We start from the raw sequence: 16,947 nt of genomic DNA, 5'->3' as shown, positions 1-16,947 counted from the left end.
CTCCCGTTGCACCGATGTCACCACACATGATACTAACTCCACTGTTCATGCAATGATCCCTCTGGTGTAAGTGCTGATAACTACGACGTGTACAATCTCAGGTTATCAGGAGTCAATAACGGGAATATTCTTTGAAAAATAATATTTTTTAATTATATGAGTAATTTATCAGTGGTATTGATTATGTTAATACCCTATTAATTAACTCATAATGATATATATGATGGAAAGGCATTTCCGTGTAGCTTCGTATTATGATCCTTCTACCTTGTTATTCACCTTTTCCAATTGTAAAGGCGCTGCGTATCAACCGTTAGGTCAAATTGTATCACTTTTTCCCTAAAGGTGGCAGCATCATTTTAGTCGGATCGGAATAAAATAAAGTTTAAATTTTTGGTTAGGTTTGGTTGGTAGAAGATAACTCGAGAAAACTCCCGACCAACTCTTTCCAAGAATAACTTCACCAATTGAAAGTTCCAAAATTGAGGCGTCTCCATTGCCTTTGATTGCATGCAGTGATGTCACTAAAATTGTAGTAAGTCGTCCTCTGGGAGGAGCGGGGATGTTGGCCAGGGGAACTGAATGCCTTTTTGAGTGGCCATCACAAACTTCACCAAAGCCGTGTGATTTTTCGGATATTAGATATTCCTCGGAAAACACAGAAAGATCTCTCCCGCTCCCTCTTTTCATTATCATGTTCAAGAGCTTCTTTTACTCACCTATTCTCCTCAGCACATACCCATTTCTCACTTATACAGTCATACGTTTTCCCTGTTCATCTCCAATGCTACATTTCGAAAATCCCCATATCCGTTTTCACCGTTTCAAAAGCTTTCCTTTCCCTTCCTAGTTAGCTTCTTGTTTCGTACACATATCTCCCATTCCGTGTTATTTAACAACACACACATATGAAATACTACCACCAAATTTCCTTCCATCAATAAAAAATAAGACTTTCATTTCTTGACAACTCCTAACTTTTGTCTTATTCACAATACTCTTCATTCCAAGTTCGGATAAATTATTTTAGCGCAGAATGTCGGGTTTTATTTTGTTTGGAGACGCAAGGAAATTGTTCCTGTACCGTTTAGTAGCTTGTGCACATCCAAAACCTACCCAAACAGGCAGATTGCCGATAATAATAAAAATAATAATTTATGCTTGCCCATGTCACACACATGACTATTACTCCTGTTCACTTCCTGGAAAATTTCTCAGTTATCAAAACTGCACCCGAGCATTTCCAGATGCTTACGAAAAAACCGCCTGCTAAAGGAAATATGCAGCACTGGAATTGAGAAAACTTCCGAAATTTGAAAATCAACACAAGCGCGCCGCGTACTGTCCCCTTCTGGTGTCACCTGACACTAGTCCGGTGGGCAGGTAACACATTACCGTACACTCCAACTTTCCCTCTATTATTGCATGGGAAGCCATTTCATATTTCAAAATTAGTCTAGCAGACGATCACATGAGCGTAATGTCAAGCTGTCGCCACGTTGAAACGGTAGTGTACATAACTAAGTCACAAACGGGGTTATCCCTCCGACCTCCTCCTTTCCTGAAACGCGTTTTGCATATTTAAAAGGACTAAGGAATTCTTTTAAATGGAAATAAATACATGCGTAAGTGTGCACAAAATAGTTCTTTCGTTTCAGTAGTAACAGCTACCACGTATCAATGGACGAAAGTGACAAACGTTTTTGAATCATGAAAAAATCATTGAAATTGTCTGAACACATCTGAAACAGAAATTATAACTACCAACAGAAAATTGTAACAACATCGCAGAAAAAAATCGTAGGTTTTTAACAATTGAATTGCATTCAAATTAATTATATTTGAGTATCAGCATGCCGAATTTAAGTGCGAGGGCGATAGTATTAGTGATATAAAACAATTATTTTTATCAATGCCAAAATGAAGTCATGATAAATTTGACGTACCGGTGCGTGCATGCATGCTTGTAAAGTATTCTATTACAAAGATAGTTGAGACAAACAACACACAAGAAATGAATGCATAGCTGTTAAAAGGATTTACTGTGATCTCACCCATTCATTTCAGTGTGAGAATATATTATATATATGTACACATAAAAATTGAATGGTGCACAAAAGTGGGTATAATTATGGCCACAGGTATGATATCAGACTGGAAAATAGAGTACTATTTACTCGAATTTGAAATTCAACTTGGTACCGAAATTGGTTGTGCCACTGATACATAGTATTCTCTTTTCACCATTCCAAAATCATTACATGTAACCATCATTATATACATGAACTTAGACGTATATATTTTTGTGTGTTAAGGGTACAATTTTGAAGGTAAAAATTGATATTTTGTTTGGAAAAAGCAACAATTGCACAAAAAAAGATACATGCATGAAATAGTCAATATTTTGTGCTCAATGAGCAATGGTCTACTAGAGATAAGCTTTTCAAGTTGAAAATGATTTGGCTAACATATAAATAATTTCAATAGCTGGGGACTTGAGCTCCAGAATAAGATAACGTATTTTAAATGAATATTTATGTACCTAATTAGTAGGCCTATAGGTAGCAGGGACATTAGAAAATCGTCTAGAGATAGCAAAAACTGGATAATATCTTTACTAGGTGACCTGTAAGTTTATATAACAAGGTATCTTTTCTTATTGCTTCATTTGAATTTTATTGCAGCTGTTTTAAACACCTTTTTGGTGCAGTTTATTTTAACTGGTCATTAACTGATAAATTACCACTGTCAGTCATAGTGGTAATTTATCGATTAACATTACACCACCAATCTTTTTAGTTGCTTCTACAGCAAGGTGATATAATTTTATAATTAAAATATTTATATGTATCACCTCATTGAAATTTAGACAATGGTCAATGATACATAAAATATCAGGATTATGATCATCAAGAAACCTTTCCAGAAGATTCACTTTTTTGAGACACTGAATATTTCAATACATTACGGTTAAGTTATTTTTATTTATAACAGTTATTCATAGTAGTAGATGCAATGCCATCAAACAGCAAGGACTTGTATACATAAGCAAAAATTATGCTTGCAGTATTAATATTCTGAAACCCGCTATGGAGCTTCTTAAGGACCCAAATTTGTTCTCCCAAGGATTTTGATAAGGTTAAGATTCATAGAATAAAGTAATTTGAATGCATTAGACATTTACAGGAACCATGCCAAAATAATAATTTTATTCATAAAGTAGGAATAAAATAGACTTTGTCAAAGGAGAATAAAACACATTGGACATGTGCATGCATCAGTAAATCATATCAGTTTTGTTTTAGTATTCCTTCACCCAGTATAGAGCTTTAGAGGCAAGTCATGAATATAAATTTTCTTTGAATTAGGCAAAACTAATATTCATAGCAGTCTGCGGAAATTTATCAAATAACTTCATACCAATGAAATACTCATTCAACCAAGGCAGTGATTTGGTTAATGTACTGTTATTCATGGAAATTTTATACAAAGAGAATACAATACAGTAGTAATACATAAATCTTCTTCACCATACGACAATAATCTACTATTTAAAATAGCTTCCTTTTAAAAAAATTCTATGAAATTGAGAGTAAAAAATAGGTAGTATTTCAATCCTCTCATTTATGTTAAGATTTACCAGTATCATTGCATCAATATCATGTGTTACGTCATATACCTGAATATTTAGTTCATCAGTTATAGGTTAAATTAAGAAATGCAGTGTTTATGTAAATATTAAGATGTAGGAGATCATCCATGCCATACTGTTGTTTATAGCAATGAATCGCTAGATAGAAAGATCACTATATTTGGTAAACAAATATTGAGGTTGGAACATTCACCAAAATAGGGTATAAGAGACCACACCATATGATGCACACATGGAAAACAAATTTTGTTTTTTTAAAGCATTATTTGCATTCAAGCAGCATTATTTAAACACTTGCAAATATGTATGTCATTATCTAAACTCATTCTAACATTAGGTTGGGTATAAACACCAGTTCACCATTGCTTTCACAGCTTGTTTCATTCTGTTTGCAACTATTGCTCCAAAACATATGACAGCTCTTGAATATATGGGTGCATGGATAGGATAACTCTTGGGTGTATGGGTAACTCTTGGAAAAGCATGACAGGTCATTCGTAATTTAAAAATATCAACTCGACTGTCTATTGGCCAAATCACCAAACAATGCCCCATCTGGATTGGTCAACCAAGAATAGATAAAGAAAATGTTTACATCTTTAGAATAAACTATTAAACCTTTTATATTCATAAAAGCTATATCTCAAAATTTAAAGTATTAAAAATTATTTTTAAGAGAATATATACGTTAAAATTAATTATTCAAATAGTTAAATTTACTCCCGTTGCAATCGCCGCTATCGTACGGCAGCTCTAACAACCCGAACCTCCCAGGGAAGAGTCAATTCTAGAGAAGTTTGTAAGAATGCCGTGGAAGCAGTGTCATCGTGAGAGATATTGTTGCCTGGAATAATTATTTGAATTAAATAAAGTTCATAATTTATATTGAAATGAAATAAAATACTTTCTGGAGTAATTGATGCCCTTATTAAGCAATTTATTTATCATAATTCAATTTCATTCGCAAAAAAAATTACCTGCTAAAAAATACCTCCCTCAACACCGGTTCTGCCAGCCGGTCACGCTAGCGGTTCGCAGCCACACGTATCCAGATGTGACGAATGGGTCGTAGGTGGATCGGTATCTCATGGTTTAAATAAAATACATATCATTTGTACTGAGTGAGAAGAAACTCCTATCGCCATGTCTGGGGATTCAACGCCGAGGAAGCGAGGAAATAAAAGACGCAAAAAAGGTAGGTATTAAATAATAATTTGTTAACTGACATTAGTTAACTTTAATTAATAAATACCTGATGACGAAACATTTTATTCATGTGTAAATGCCCAGAATTTTAATTTGTACCTATTTGCAATTGTTAAAGGGTTTGTGATTCTTTACAGTGAACGCTTGAAATTTATTTTTCGTTTGGGGTCTAGTGTAGTGAACAAAGTCATCCCTTAAAGTTTAATCAGGGAAAATATCCTCTGATTTTATTTGAATTGCAATGTTATTATTTTCTGGAATTTACGTTCTGCTGATGGTATCATGTGTGCGTTCGTAGAACGGGATGTTCTAATAATAGATTTCAGGGTTGCTACATAAGCCAAGTCCTGGTGAAAAACTATTTCAAGAAAGATGTTTCGCGTACAGAATTTTCGCCATTTCATCCTTATATTGCTTTGCCAAGTATCAGATGCTATTTTAATTTTCCGTGGCGTATTATAAAAATGAATGAATTACTTCGAATTTTAATGCAAATGTTTTAACAATATGCAATTCCAGATGTTGGAAATGTCCAAGCTGAACAAGCAACTGGAAAGTTGAAAACATCATTTGGTAACGTCACCTACTATTCATGTGAATGATAAATGTTATGAGTAACATGTTTTGCTTATGATTTTTATTTTCCTATTTTTTGCACCCTTCCCTTCAGACCCGAACTCTTGTGCACGATGATTTTTGTTTTTTTCCTCAAGCTAATTTCACCTAACATGAAATATAAAATCTAGTCTCTCCCGGAAAAGTTTTTGGTCATTAAAAATAATTCTTGATACTTCACTGACCGAGAGACGACGACAGAGGATTTCATTTTGATAAAGTTTATTTAAAATTTAATGGTTTTCTCCCCCACCACCGCAGTAGTCAACACAATTATTGGTCTTATTTCTCATATGTTGTGAGAAATCAGGAACGTCGTTAATTGAAGTACCCACTTCAGCACTTACTTGCTATTGCCACTTTCCACAATTGCACTGACAACACTTTCAAAAGATGACCACTTTAATATCAGGATATGCCGACCTCTTGATGGGTCACTTAGAACACATATTCCCCTTTGGCAAAACCCTCACTCCAATTGTATGTACCTGCTTTGTTGACGACGTCTTTCTCCTACGCACACATGACGGAGATTCCATTCATATTTCATTTCAAGGGTAAAATCATCATTCTTGATACAATTCTTTTCGTCTGATTCGGACTCTGCAATTGCATGCCTTTAAATTGATATTTCCCTTCAAAAACATACGTTTTATGCATCAATACGCACAAAACTAATAAATCACCATCGATTTTTACAGTGAAACCTACAGATTTTACAGTAGTTTCCATCACTAATCGACCAAACGCTCAACCAGCCTATCCCCTTTCAATCATTGGACATCAAATTTTTAACAGGTCCCCTGACTTCTACAGATTCTTTGATAACATACACTTTCAACTCTTGAAACATGGAATGCTTTTAAAAAAGAAAATTCTACTTCCATCCACAAACACTTCACATTGCAAACTATTGACGCCCAACACAATCAACCTGCTTACTTCTGATGAGTACATACAATGTATATGGAAAGAATTTTACCCCTTATAAAAATAGTGTAATGGCCTCTTCTCTATTCCCCCAAGGTCCATAAAGTCCACAAAACAATATATCTTGGGAGGCCACTTCTCCGTTGACCATTCCCTGCAGCCACCCATGCTGTAAGACATGTCCCCTCGTCCATTCCCACCATAGCCTTCTCTCCCATATCATTATCTGCAAACATCCCATCTTTATGTTTTGGAGAATGTACAGCTTCCTTCTCCCTTCACATAAATAACCACTGTTTTTCAAGTAAATTCACCTCCCTGTCCATTCTTTTTGTACCTAAGCATTCTGCCTCCCATATCATTTGTACTAATGTTTTTGCCATGCCATCTTACAATTTCTCATTGATTCTGATACCAGGCGAGAGGTTAGGCTCTTTGAGTTGGCCCAGATCTGGATCTATTAATTCCTAGGTCTTGACAAACTCCACTATACCATCTTTTTCTGTGGCACCTTCTCCTCTCACTCCTGCCCCTTCAACCCTCCTACTCCCTGTTTTCTTCCGTTGTTGGTGGAGGAATGTCACCACCAAGAGTTCATTGACTGTGCGAGTGTTCTCTTATGTCTATCGTTCACGCTTGACTCCCTCCCTCAAAGTCCATGGCTCCTTCCTATCCCCATAATTGGCCATGATGCTTAAAATCCCCTCTCATCCTGGCCTCTTCCATATTTGCCAGCCTTGACAATCCCATTCCACTTTCAAGTGCCCATTTAATATTTGTTTTTATGTTCCTATTCTCCATGTCCTCCCTTTCTGGGCTTTGAGAATACAGGCTCTTGTTTTCCTGGCTTTGTCCGGATTGGATTGTTGTTTGTTGAGGAGTATTGTTGTAACACTGAGCATTGTGGAAATTGGAATGGCCAATGTGCAGGCTTCACACCCTTAGGGCTGGGTTCAAATCCAGAGGATGGCAGCATTTTTCTTTGGTATCCCGATCCCTACTTGGGGTGTGCTGTGTAGAACCCCTTTTGGGTAGTTCATCATCCGTCAAGTGTGATGGTAAGCTGTGGTCCCTTTGGTGTCTATGATTTCTCTCCATCCTTCCTCCTATTCCCTGAATATTCAACCCCTGTCAAATTACCCATCTATCCTTAATAACAAATTGAGTAACTCCCTCCTCCCCTCGTTTCCTACCACATCCACTCCCCTCCTTCCAGAATCATACATGTATATAAGATGGCACACAGCATCAGTTTGTCACCTGATAATGATTTAATACATTGAAACCCACTCATAAAATAAAAATTGTTATCAAGTGGAAAAGTGCTATGATCAGTTATTTACCTATTCTTAATGGTGCAAATGACCTCTGCTGTTGAGTGCATCCATTATAATGACTAATATTAAAAATTGTTGTGGCAGTAAAAAAATTATGGCAATTTAGTATTATTATTACATTCCCATGTACAGATAGACAGTGTCAGGTGGCACACAAATCATAAAAATCTCAATCAAACTTGAAAAAATAAAATGAACATAGCAAATACAATTCCTATCATAAAAAGTAATCAAATCAGGCAAAAAAATACTAATGCAGAAAACATCTCAACACCAATCTTGATCACAAAAAAGACCCCATTCCAATTGAAAACAAAGTCTCAGTCAATAAAAAAATCAAAAGTAAGCTGCTACATACCAAGAAGCGCGTAACCAAAGTAAATACCAGTGCCATCGCACATGGCCTAACACCACACCATGCAAATAGTATCCGGATGGCCCAGTGTTACTGGTGGAATCAGAAGTACTGCAGTGACGGAAGAATTTGCAAGCACCGGAAAAGAATGTCAATAAGGCAAAAGTTATAGGGCTAGCAATTTAGATGATGTTGTTCATTTATAATTCGAAGGGAAAGTGGTAGATCAGGTAAAATCTTTTAATGAGGGTAAAAAAGAAACTATACACTTCCACAATAAAGATATAATATTTCACAACCATGGTTTGGATGCTGCGCATCATGATATTAAATCTTTATTGTGGAAGTGTAGTTTCTTTTTTACCCTCATCATGAAGGAATTCCACAAAGTTAAACCTGAAACTGTTATGTTTATATAGTCTTTTAAATATTTGGGTAGTTTAGTAACATGGAATAGCCTTGTGGAAGAAAAAAGAAGGAAAATAACAATAAGAAGGGAGTGTTTGAGAAGGTGGAAGGAATGTTATCCAAGAAAAGGATTCCAATCATTTAAGAATGAGGTTTGCTAAGTTTTGTGAGAGTTTCAGCTTTGTATGGATGTTACATATGGACAATATTTTATCCAGGGAAGAAGGAAAGCAGTATTTGAAAGTTTGAATGTGACCTTGGGGAAGAAGGGTGAAAGTGTAACAGATTGACAAATAGAGAAATGGGAGTTTATTGGGGAGGATAGATGAGGAAGCTAATGAAAATGATGAGGAAGAGGAAGGCATGCTATTACACAGCAAAACTTAAATAGGATTTATACTATGTTGCATTGGTGCCTTTTGCGTGCAGTTACTTCATTTTTTTAACAGACCTTTTTTACTGCCCAGGGGTTGTATTCAGATTGGGATAAATTTTGGTAAATTGGAGGAAAGAGGAGGATTGAAATATTAACAGATATAAGGAAAGGAGAAGTTTTGCTCAAATGAAGATAAAGGTCTAGGGTTTGATCATATTTCCCCCTCTGTGATGAAATTAATAAATTTGAATGCAAAGTAATAAGAAATAAGGTTATCTGTTTATTATTTCCTAGCAAAACTGTGTGCCGTATGCATAGTTTTTGCTCGACTGGGGTATTTTAATGGAGATCATTGAATAGTTATCAGATTTCCTCAAAGCATGTTGATTTCAGTCAGAGAAACACAGCTTTTTGCTTACCCTGGTTCTCTCCACCTATTCTTCATGTGAAAGCCATGTTGGTGATGCCGAGGTGTGGCCTCCCTTTGCATTTGGAGCAGACATTGGCTTCAATTTGACCTCCTGTGTCACCTCAAATCCCCATTCCTACTGCTCATCTGCCCTCACCATGAATGCACTAACACTGCAGCGCACTTGATGACCAATGTGCATTTTATTCTTCTCCCTCTCTGATTTACTCTCCACGAAACACTGTCGAAGATGTAATGAGATATGCAAGAGCATGGTTTCTCTTGCATTGAGGGAATGGATAGCATCATGTTAACTGTATTGCATTTCTCGCAGCTCTATGTCTCTCATCTTCCCATCACAAATATTTTCCATCGGTGTTCGTCGCACCTTTGATGTTATGTTTGGTTATAAATTGAGCCAGTGAAGTGTGGGGCACTTCATTGGCTTGCAGAAAGTGTGAGGTTGTTTAACAATGAAGGCTTGATCTATCTTTCATTGGAATGTAGTGGATATACTAATTCTCTTTGGCCACCAGCTAAGTAAGGTTGCCCTGAAATTTGCAAAAATAACTAGATTGTTTTGATGGCTGCTGAGAAAATTGTTTTGCTTGTTTATGTGGATGAAATTGTAATGCTTCAGCTTCACTCCATAACTGAGGAAAATAACATAATTCACTTTTTTTGGTGCCCTGACAGCTGCAGCTTGTTCACTCCAAATGGCTGTTACCTCATGAATTCATTTACCTCACTTTCATATTTTTGAGTGACTGCAAAATCAACTTACGTCCTCACCAATGATTGTTGTATTATTTGAGTCTGATTTAGTACACGTATTAAAGAAATTCCAGTTCCTTTATATTGTTATTCAAAAGTGACATCATATACACGATGTTCTGTTAAATGTGAATAGTTTTTGTCATTCTTAAGTTCTGGGATAAACATGTCGATAAAGGTGTGGAAAATCATTTAATTTTAATCACCAACACAATCACCTGACTTCACCTGGTACCATACACAAGTCTCCATCTTACTATTCATGTGTGACCTCTTTGGTGACTTCAGTCAATTCCTCTCTTGGAATACTGGAGGGGACTTGGTGGTGTGATTAGCTGTCTCAAAACTAATTAGCCAATTGGGACTCAAAGTCCAGTCTAATCAAGTAATAATTTATTTCTTGGAGAATCATATTACCATGCATACGTGCATAGTAAATAAATGACAGAGCATTGTGCATCACTCAGTACAACGTCCTCTTTCAGTATTTTTATCTGGAATATTTTTCCTAAGATGTATGTGTATATTATGTATTGGACTATTCCCCTGTCAATTCTCTCTTGCCATTTTTAAACCAAGTGTTTTAATCGTTAACGAAAAGTAACTCTCTGTTTGCAGTATTATTCCAATGAAAAAATGTTTACCAGTTTATAATGGGTGCGTTCACTTAAATTTTGGAGGGTTGATGGGCAGGGAGCAGTGTTATTTGTGTGTGTTTTCTTGGCTTGACTCGTGGTTGTGAGAGTGAGGTGGGAGATGGGGAGAGTGTCAGGGAGAGCAAGAGTCTCTCCTTATTTTGCTTGATTAGTGTGCGCATGGATTTGTCTGTTGTGCTCACCCATCCTGTGTAATTTGCTGCTCAGAGGAGGATGATGGTGCACCACCTCTGGCACCTGGTGATGAGCGGATGCACATCCAGACGGAGAGCAAGACAGGTGGCGGAGTCATCTCCAAGGTGATCTTCTTCATCCTCTTCCTTGGCCTCCTTGGCACGGCAGCTGTGGTCATCCTCGAGTACCGAGGGACCTCAGATGGTGAGTGCGCCCTCTCCTACTGGTTTACAAGGTGTCTCCTCTCTCTTGTAAGCCTGCCATCAAAACTTGTTGCCCTAATCAAGGGTTCGCCATAGTTTTATTCATGTTAAGCTAAGATGGTGAACGTGAAAACCAAAGAAAAGCGACTGATCCTTCTCAACATTGTATTGTGTCCAGATAATCTACGCCATTCAATCGGGCAAGGCAGTTCTTACTTTTGAGATGTGCTTGGGAATTCTCAACAAATAAAGATTAAGTTGCATATTTCATACAATGTTCTTTGCCAGTGTGTTTTCATTTGTTATAGCCTCTTGTATAAGAGCATTATCTCTAAGTTAGCAAGAAAAATATAAGTGGTGACAAATGTATATTTCAGTTGATATTCCAACCGAGGAGTCACGTTTTGGAAGCCTGTTTGCTGGCTGGGTTGATGAAACGCCAGAAAAGCATGATGTGAGTGGAGAAGAGGAGGATCATGAAGGAGAGGAAGAGGATGATGGCCATGGTGGCGGTAGGTGCCGCTCTTTCCGGGAAAGAGTGGAATATTTGTTGATCATACATTTATTATACTGTCCGCTAATAAATATTAATAGCCACCTATATGGTGCAGCAATGGATAATGCTGGTGAACCTTCCCTCCCTAGTCTTCCTTTGTCAATTGTGATGGCAATGAACCCTTAATTTTGCTGGAGACTTGTAGGGTAAAATAAATGCTAATAGTATTTAAGTTATCATTTTTGGACAGCTGGATTTATTATTTGTGGCACTCCAAAAGGAGGAAGAATGTTCAGAGAAAAGAACAGAAAAGACATGTTTGGATTTGAGAAGCTTTTTGACCAAAGTGCATGCAGTGTAATGCTTGAACTGTGGTAATGTGGAATTTGGGTTTAATTGAGAATTGACTTCAAAACTTCCCCTTTACTTTATCACCATATGCCCCTTGTGCTGGGCCTGTGTTTGGGTGGTGGGTCATCCCTAACCTCCCATCACTAGAATCCTCTTCCATCTGACCCAGAGCCATAATGCCTTTCATTTAGAATGCTGAAGGGAAACATGGAAGGGCCAGAGGAGGCTGTGCTGACTCCCTGGAGATTCCCTTTCTATTACCGATATTGAATGAGAATCTCACCATAGCTCAAGAATAAAAACAATCCACTTCAACAGAAGCAATAAGCACACCAGTAGAAGAAGAAAGTCACTCTGATTTGTGACATAGACCAGAGGACCAAAGCTCAGGATTCGCTGATTCACACTCATGGATAGACATTTATTTTAGTATTTTTTTTACTATTAATAATCTTTGCTTCTGCCCTAATAATAAAGAAACCATTGAATTAAAAACATTCCTGGTCAATTGGACTAATATTTAAGGCATAGATAAAATGGCAAAAGTCATTTTACTGAGAAAGTATGAAGTCATTTGAATATTTTTTTAAAGTTCTTTTCTTTGGAATCTGGATGTATCAAAGTCCAATGTATTATTTTAAGAAAGTCACTAATGTGAACAAGAGAAGATAGATATTATACAGCAATACCCAAAGGGTCATTTTGAGTGATTACTTTTAATGGGAGACATTTTCCTTTAGTGGCTTGTGATGGCTACATGCAGCACTATTTTAATTAGATAGGACAGTACAATTTAGAAGATACTCCATTAACATGGACTGAGCTTCACTTCTTCTTTGGTAGAAATGATTAATATTGTTTTAGGCTTTAAAGTAATAAAACAATTCAACGAGGCTTTAAAGTAATAAAAAATAATAGTGATTACACCATTATTATAATTATTAGCAGTTTTAAGTTTGTTAAAGTATTTGATAGCAGGTGATAGCCATTTCCTGAAACTTTGATGTTTTGATTGCTTTTTGATACCTTGTAAGTCAAAAGTGTTGTGTAGTAAATTCTCAATATTTTTTCTAATGCATCAAAAATGGATGTATACCAATAAGAATTGATGTCATGGGAGTAGCCTTTATTTTTTAAAGTGCTAGATTAAATATCATCTTAAAAAATACAGCAAAAGTTCATGAAAATGATAGTGTTAATGTGTAATATTTTCTGAAATTTACCAGATCTTATGCAGAAGGAAAGGCTATAAGCTACTACTGCTTGAGTATATATGACTAACTACTTAAATATGATTGATCATTAATTGTTAAAAATCTTAAAAGAGTAGGTAAGGCCAATGAATAATTTTATTATGTAGTGCAATCATGATAAACGAACCTAAACTATGCAGTTTTCACAATCAGCAGTCAAGTTCACGAGCAGTATTGACTCAAATCTCTGGTGGTATTTTCCATTCTGCATCCAGGGCATTCAGAGGAGGAGGAGGAAGGGTCAGAGGAGGGTGATGCAGATCATGAGGATGATGACGAGGGCCTGGAGGAGCTGCTGAGTCGGGGGATTCCAGGGGTGACAGAAAGTGGGGAGGAGGCAAGGAGCGGGGAGGATGATGATGAAGGCATCGAGGAGGATGCACCCGACATGAGCGAGGAGGAGGGGGAAGGGGAGGGTGAAGAGGAAGGGGATGGAGGAGAGGAGGAGGATGAGGAGGAAGGAGGAGGGGAGAGTCAGGTGAGTGGATGTGGAGGGGATGGGCTGCTGCCTCCTCCTGGAGGCAGGTATTGTCTGCAGCGAGTGAAGGCTGCTTGGGTCATCCAGAATGCCAGTGACATATGGGACTTGGGAAGAATGGGCCATTTAATCAACATTTGAGGATAATAGGTAGCAGTATGTGCCTAAGGCTCTGCAATCCAGAGGTTGATAAATATGCATGGATGCTGAGAAATATCTGAGAAGGGCCTTTGACCATGGAGTTTGACTTGGTCACTGAGAGATCTGATATGTTGATTTCTTGCCCTGGGTACCATTCCTATCTTAAATGTTTTTTTTTTATAATCATGGAAATAATTTTCATTAATGTATCATATTTGGTTGCTGTAGTCCAGGGGTAGAGCGTTGAATTATTGACCAGAGGGCCTGGATTTGATTCCCGGGCAAGTCTCTTTGGGCACCCTCAGCTCCACCCAAGCTTTGTGATTTTTTGGGTACCAGATCTTCCTGGGTAACCATAACCGCCACAGGGAAAGGAACAGACCCCCGTACCCTGATTTGTGTATTTCAAATCAGGGTAGGGGGTCTGAAATTTCAAATTTTATGTTGGGCTTAGTACTGGGTGAACTCTGCCATCGTCTACCAAACCGACCTTAGGGTTGATTACTGTGTGTAATGGTTAATTTGTCATATGTGAGTAATTTTCAGAATTTTATCTTTGTTTAGTATCTGAGCATAATAGAAATGAGCAAACTACAAATGATACTTAAGAAGACTGCTTTTTACTTTATTTTGCCATTTCCTCAGGCTCAGATACTTCCAAGTTGTCAGCCAATGGCCTGCTATTGAAATTACATTAATTCTGACCGGTGACACTGATTATATAAATCATATTTATGGGCTATCATTCTAACCTTTTTTCATGAGGCATTAAGCCTAGCTGTCCAATATAAATTCTCGATGGTTAAACATTTTTCCTGTACTTCAAAAGATTAAACATAGTCTCAAAACTATGTGCAGTTGCAATGGTAAGAAGGGGCTCAATCACGTTCAAAGAAATGGTCACCTCAATAGTCTCAGCCTCAACTTTGTGGAAGTTCATTTTAATAAATGAAAAAGAAAAACTTTGTTCCAATCCACCACTTTATTTCAGGTACGACTAGTTTCGACGCTACGGCGTCATCCTCAGGTACAAGTACAAGAAACTAGTGGTACCTGAAATAAAGTGGTGGATTGGAACAAAGTTTTTCTTTTTCATTTATTAAAATGGTCACCTAATTTTAAGCCACATGTATTTTTTGCCAAACATTTCATACTTTGATGGCACAGTCTTTGATTTTTTTTAATTTTCAGAACTGAAAGATGATTCCATTTGACTCATATGCCTCATGATAAAATTTTCATAATATTGCCTATGAAAACAAGTATCCAGTAAAGTACTTTATCCCATCTCATTATGAGTGGGACTGGTTTCCGTCCAGCACAGAATACAGCTTGAATTAGGATTTTAAGTAAAAAGCAATCATAGTATCTATTAACTGTCTGGTTACAGAAACATGAAATAAGTAATGATATTAAAAATAAAATTGGAAATATTTTTGTTCAAACAAATACATTTTCCAATGTGATGATAGAGTGAATAACTGATGGTAGCATTTCTCCACTATCCAGTGGAAAATTGCTACTTTCAGCTATTCATTACGTTCAATTTCCACCACACCACACAATGAAACTACTCAATTTGATGATAATAGAGGTTTGTATAAATAGTATAGTAGTTTTAAAAGTGGAATTCATCATATATGTGTGTAAATTAGTAATAGAAATTTAGATTTTTATTTAACACCATGAGAGGAAGTCGAGCTCAAACTCAAAGAAATGAATTATGTCATGATCATGACAAAACTTCATTCAGCTTACTATAAAATTTAGAAAAAACTAATTTCATGGAAACAAAAGATTTGATGCTCCATGATCCATTTATTTTGAATGAATGAGATCATATGCTGTGCCCCCTATATTATTCTAGCTACGGAGTGAATTACTATTGTCACCAGTCATATTTGTCCTCTGGGTTTGCAGGCTTACATGGTAAGTACTTCATTGCCTGGCAATCAGGATGCTGCTTCATAATCCTGAAGTTTTATTAGCATTCTAATGGAGTCTGGTGGATTCTTCTCCCCTTGAGACCCTCCCCTGGGCGAGTCTCTCCATTCCTACATTTGATGCTGGAGTCCATCAGAATGAAATCTGTCGGTAGGAATGGAGAAGCTGACTCCAGGGGAAGAGTCCGCGCCAAAAAAGCACCAGATCTTTAATTGAAATCTTATAAGATTTGTTTGTTGCAGTTAACCCAATTTTTTTTAACCCTTGTTAGATTCCATAGTTAGTGTGGTTGATAATGGCATGCTTTTGAATGGTAACCAATGATTGTTTTTCATTAAATTGACCTCATGCTGTTTTGATGTTTGCACACAAATCACTGATTTTCTCAAATACTAGTCTTCATTCTTTTGTGAGTGTCAATACAGCAGAAACTTGTCAGTAAATAGTGTAACACAGAGGATATAGTAATTTTGTTGTAGCAAAGTTGAGAATAAGTTATTTTTGACTGTATGATAGAGATCATTGGTATCAGTTTTACTCAATACACTACAAAACTATCATACCACTGAGTATTTGTGATACTATTGTAATCATTACCTGTTATTATTCATAAATGTTCAATTTTTAAGAAGTTTATATCCTGGTGCTTGATAAAAAAATGTATTAAAAAAACCAGAGTGAAAATATTTTCATAAAGAAGACTTTGAAGTATCAATAAAAAATATTCCTGTTGTAATTCCAGTATGGTTTGTTCTATCCTTCAAAAAAATTTTAGTGCCATAATGAGGTGAACTATACATGTTGCAGTGTTTGAAATAGGATTAACAAAACCAAGCCATTTTATGATGGTTTATGTGAATAATGTTATGTATTTATTAAGAGTTACTTATTAAATTTATTTGTCTTGAATATTTATTGCCTGGTGCGATTTCTTCACACTTTAAACATGGGTAATCATAAAGATATTCTCATAAGAATAGTTAAAAATCCATCAATAAATAAATGAAAATTATTTTGATGCAGTTCTCCACTCAGCCGTCGTTCTATTTTTCAAAACTATTCTTGTCTACATGTTTCTCTTTTGTGACATCTGTCATTATTTGGTCCAAGTATTCATCCATGTATCTCGTCTCTTGGATCTTTTCACCCTCTGGTTCTTGCTGGTTAATTCCTTCCTTTTCAAGGACAG

General features: G+C 36.5%; 1 protein-coding gene across 1 annotated transcript in view; it reads left to right on the top strand.

Annotated features, from left to right (window-relative positions):
- Nucleotides 1-4,630: 4,630 nt before the first annotated feature.
- LOC139687640 (retinitis pigmentosa 1-like 1 protein) overlaps nt 4,631-16,947 on the top strand; it is a 72,499-nt gene continuing 60,182 nt past the window's right edge. Inside the window, exons 1-5 of the mRNA XM_071584881.1 lie at nt 4,631-4,847; nt 5,378-5,431; nt 10,926-11,096; nt 11,473-11,607; nt 13,411-13,673. Coding sequence (XP_071440982.1) covers nt 4,796-4,847; nt 5,378-5,431; nt 10,926-11,096; nt 11,473-11,607; nt 13,411-13,673 — 675 coding nt within the window. The 5' untranslated portion in view covers nt 4,631-4,795. The remainder of the gene's footprint in view (nt 4,848-5,377; nt 5,432-10,925; nt 11,097-11,472; nt 11,608-13,410; nt 13,674-16,947) is intronic.

This window comes from Hetaerina americana, unplaced genomic scaffold (genome assembly GCF_022747635.1).
Source record: "Hetaerina americana unplaced genomic scaffold, ioHetAmer1.1.p SCAF_2, whole genome shotgun sequence".
Classification (NCBI taxonomy): domain Eukaryota; kingdom Metazoa; phylum Arthropoda; class Insecta; order Odonata; family Calopterygidae; genus Hetaerina; species Hetaerina americana.
This window is presented reverse-complemented; position numbering and strand designations above follow the sequence as displayed.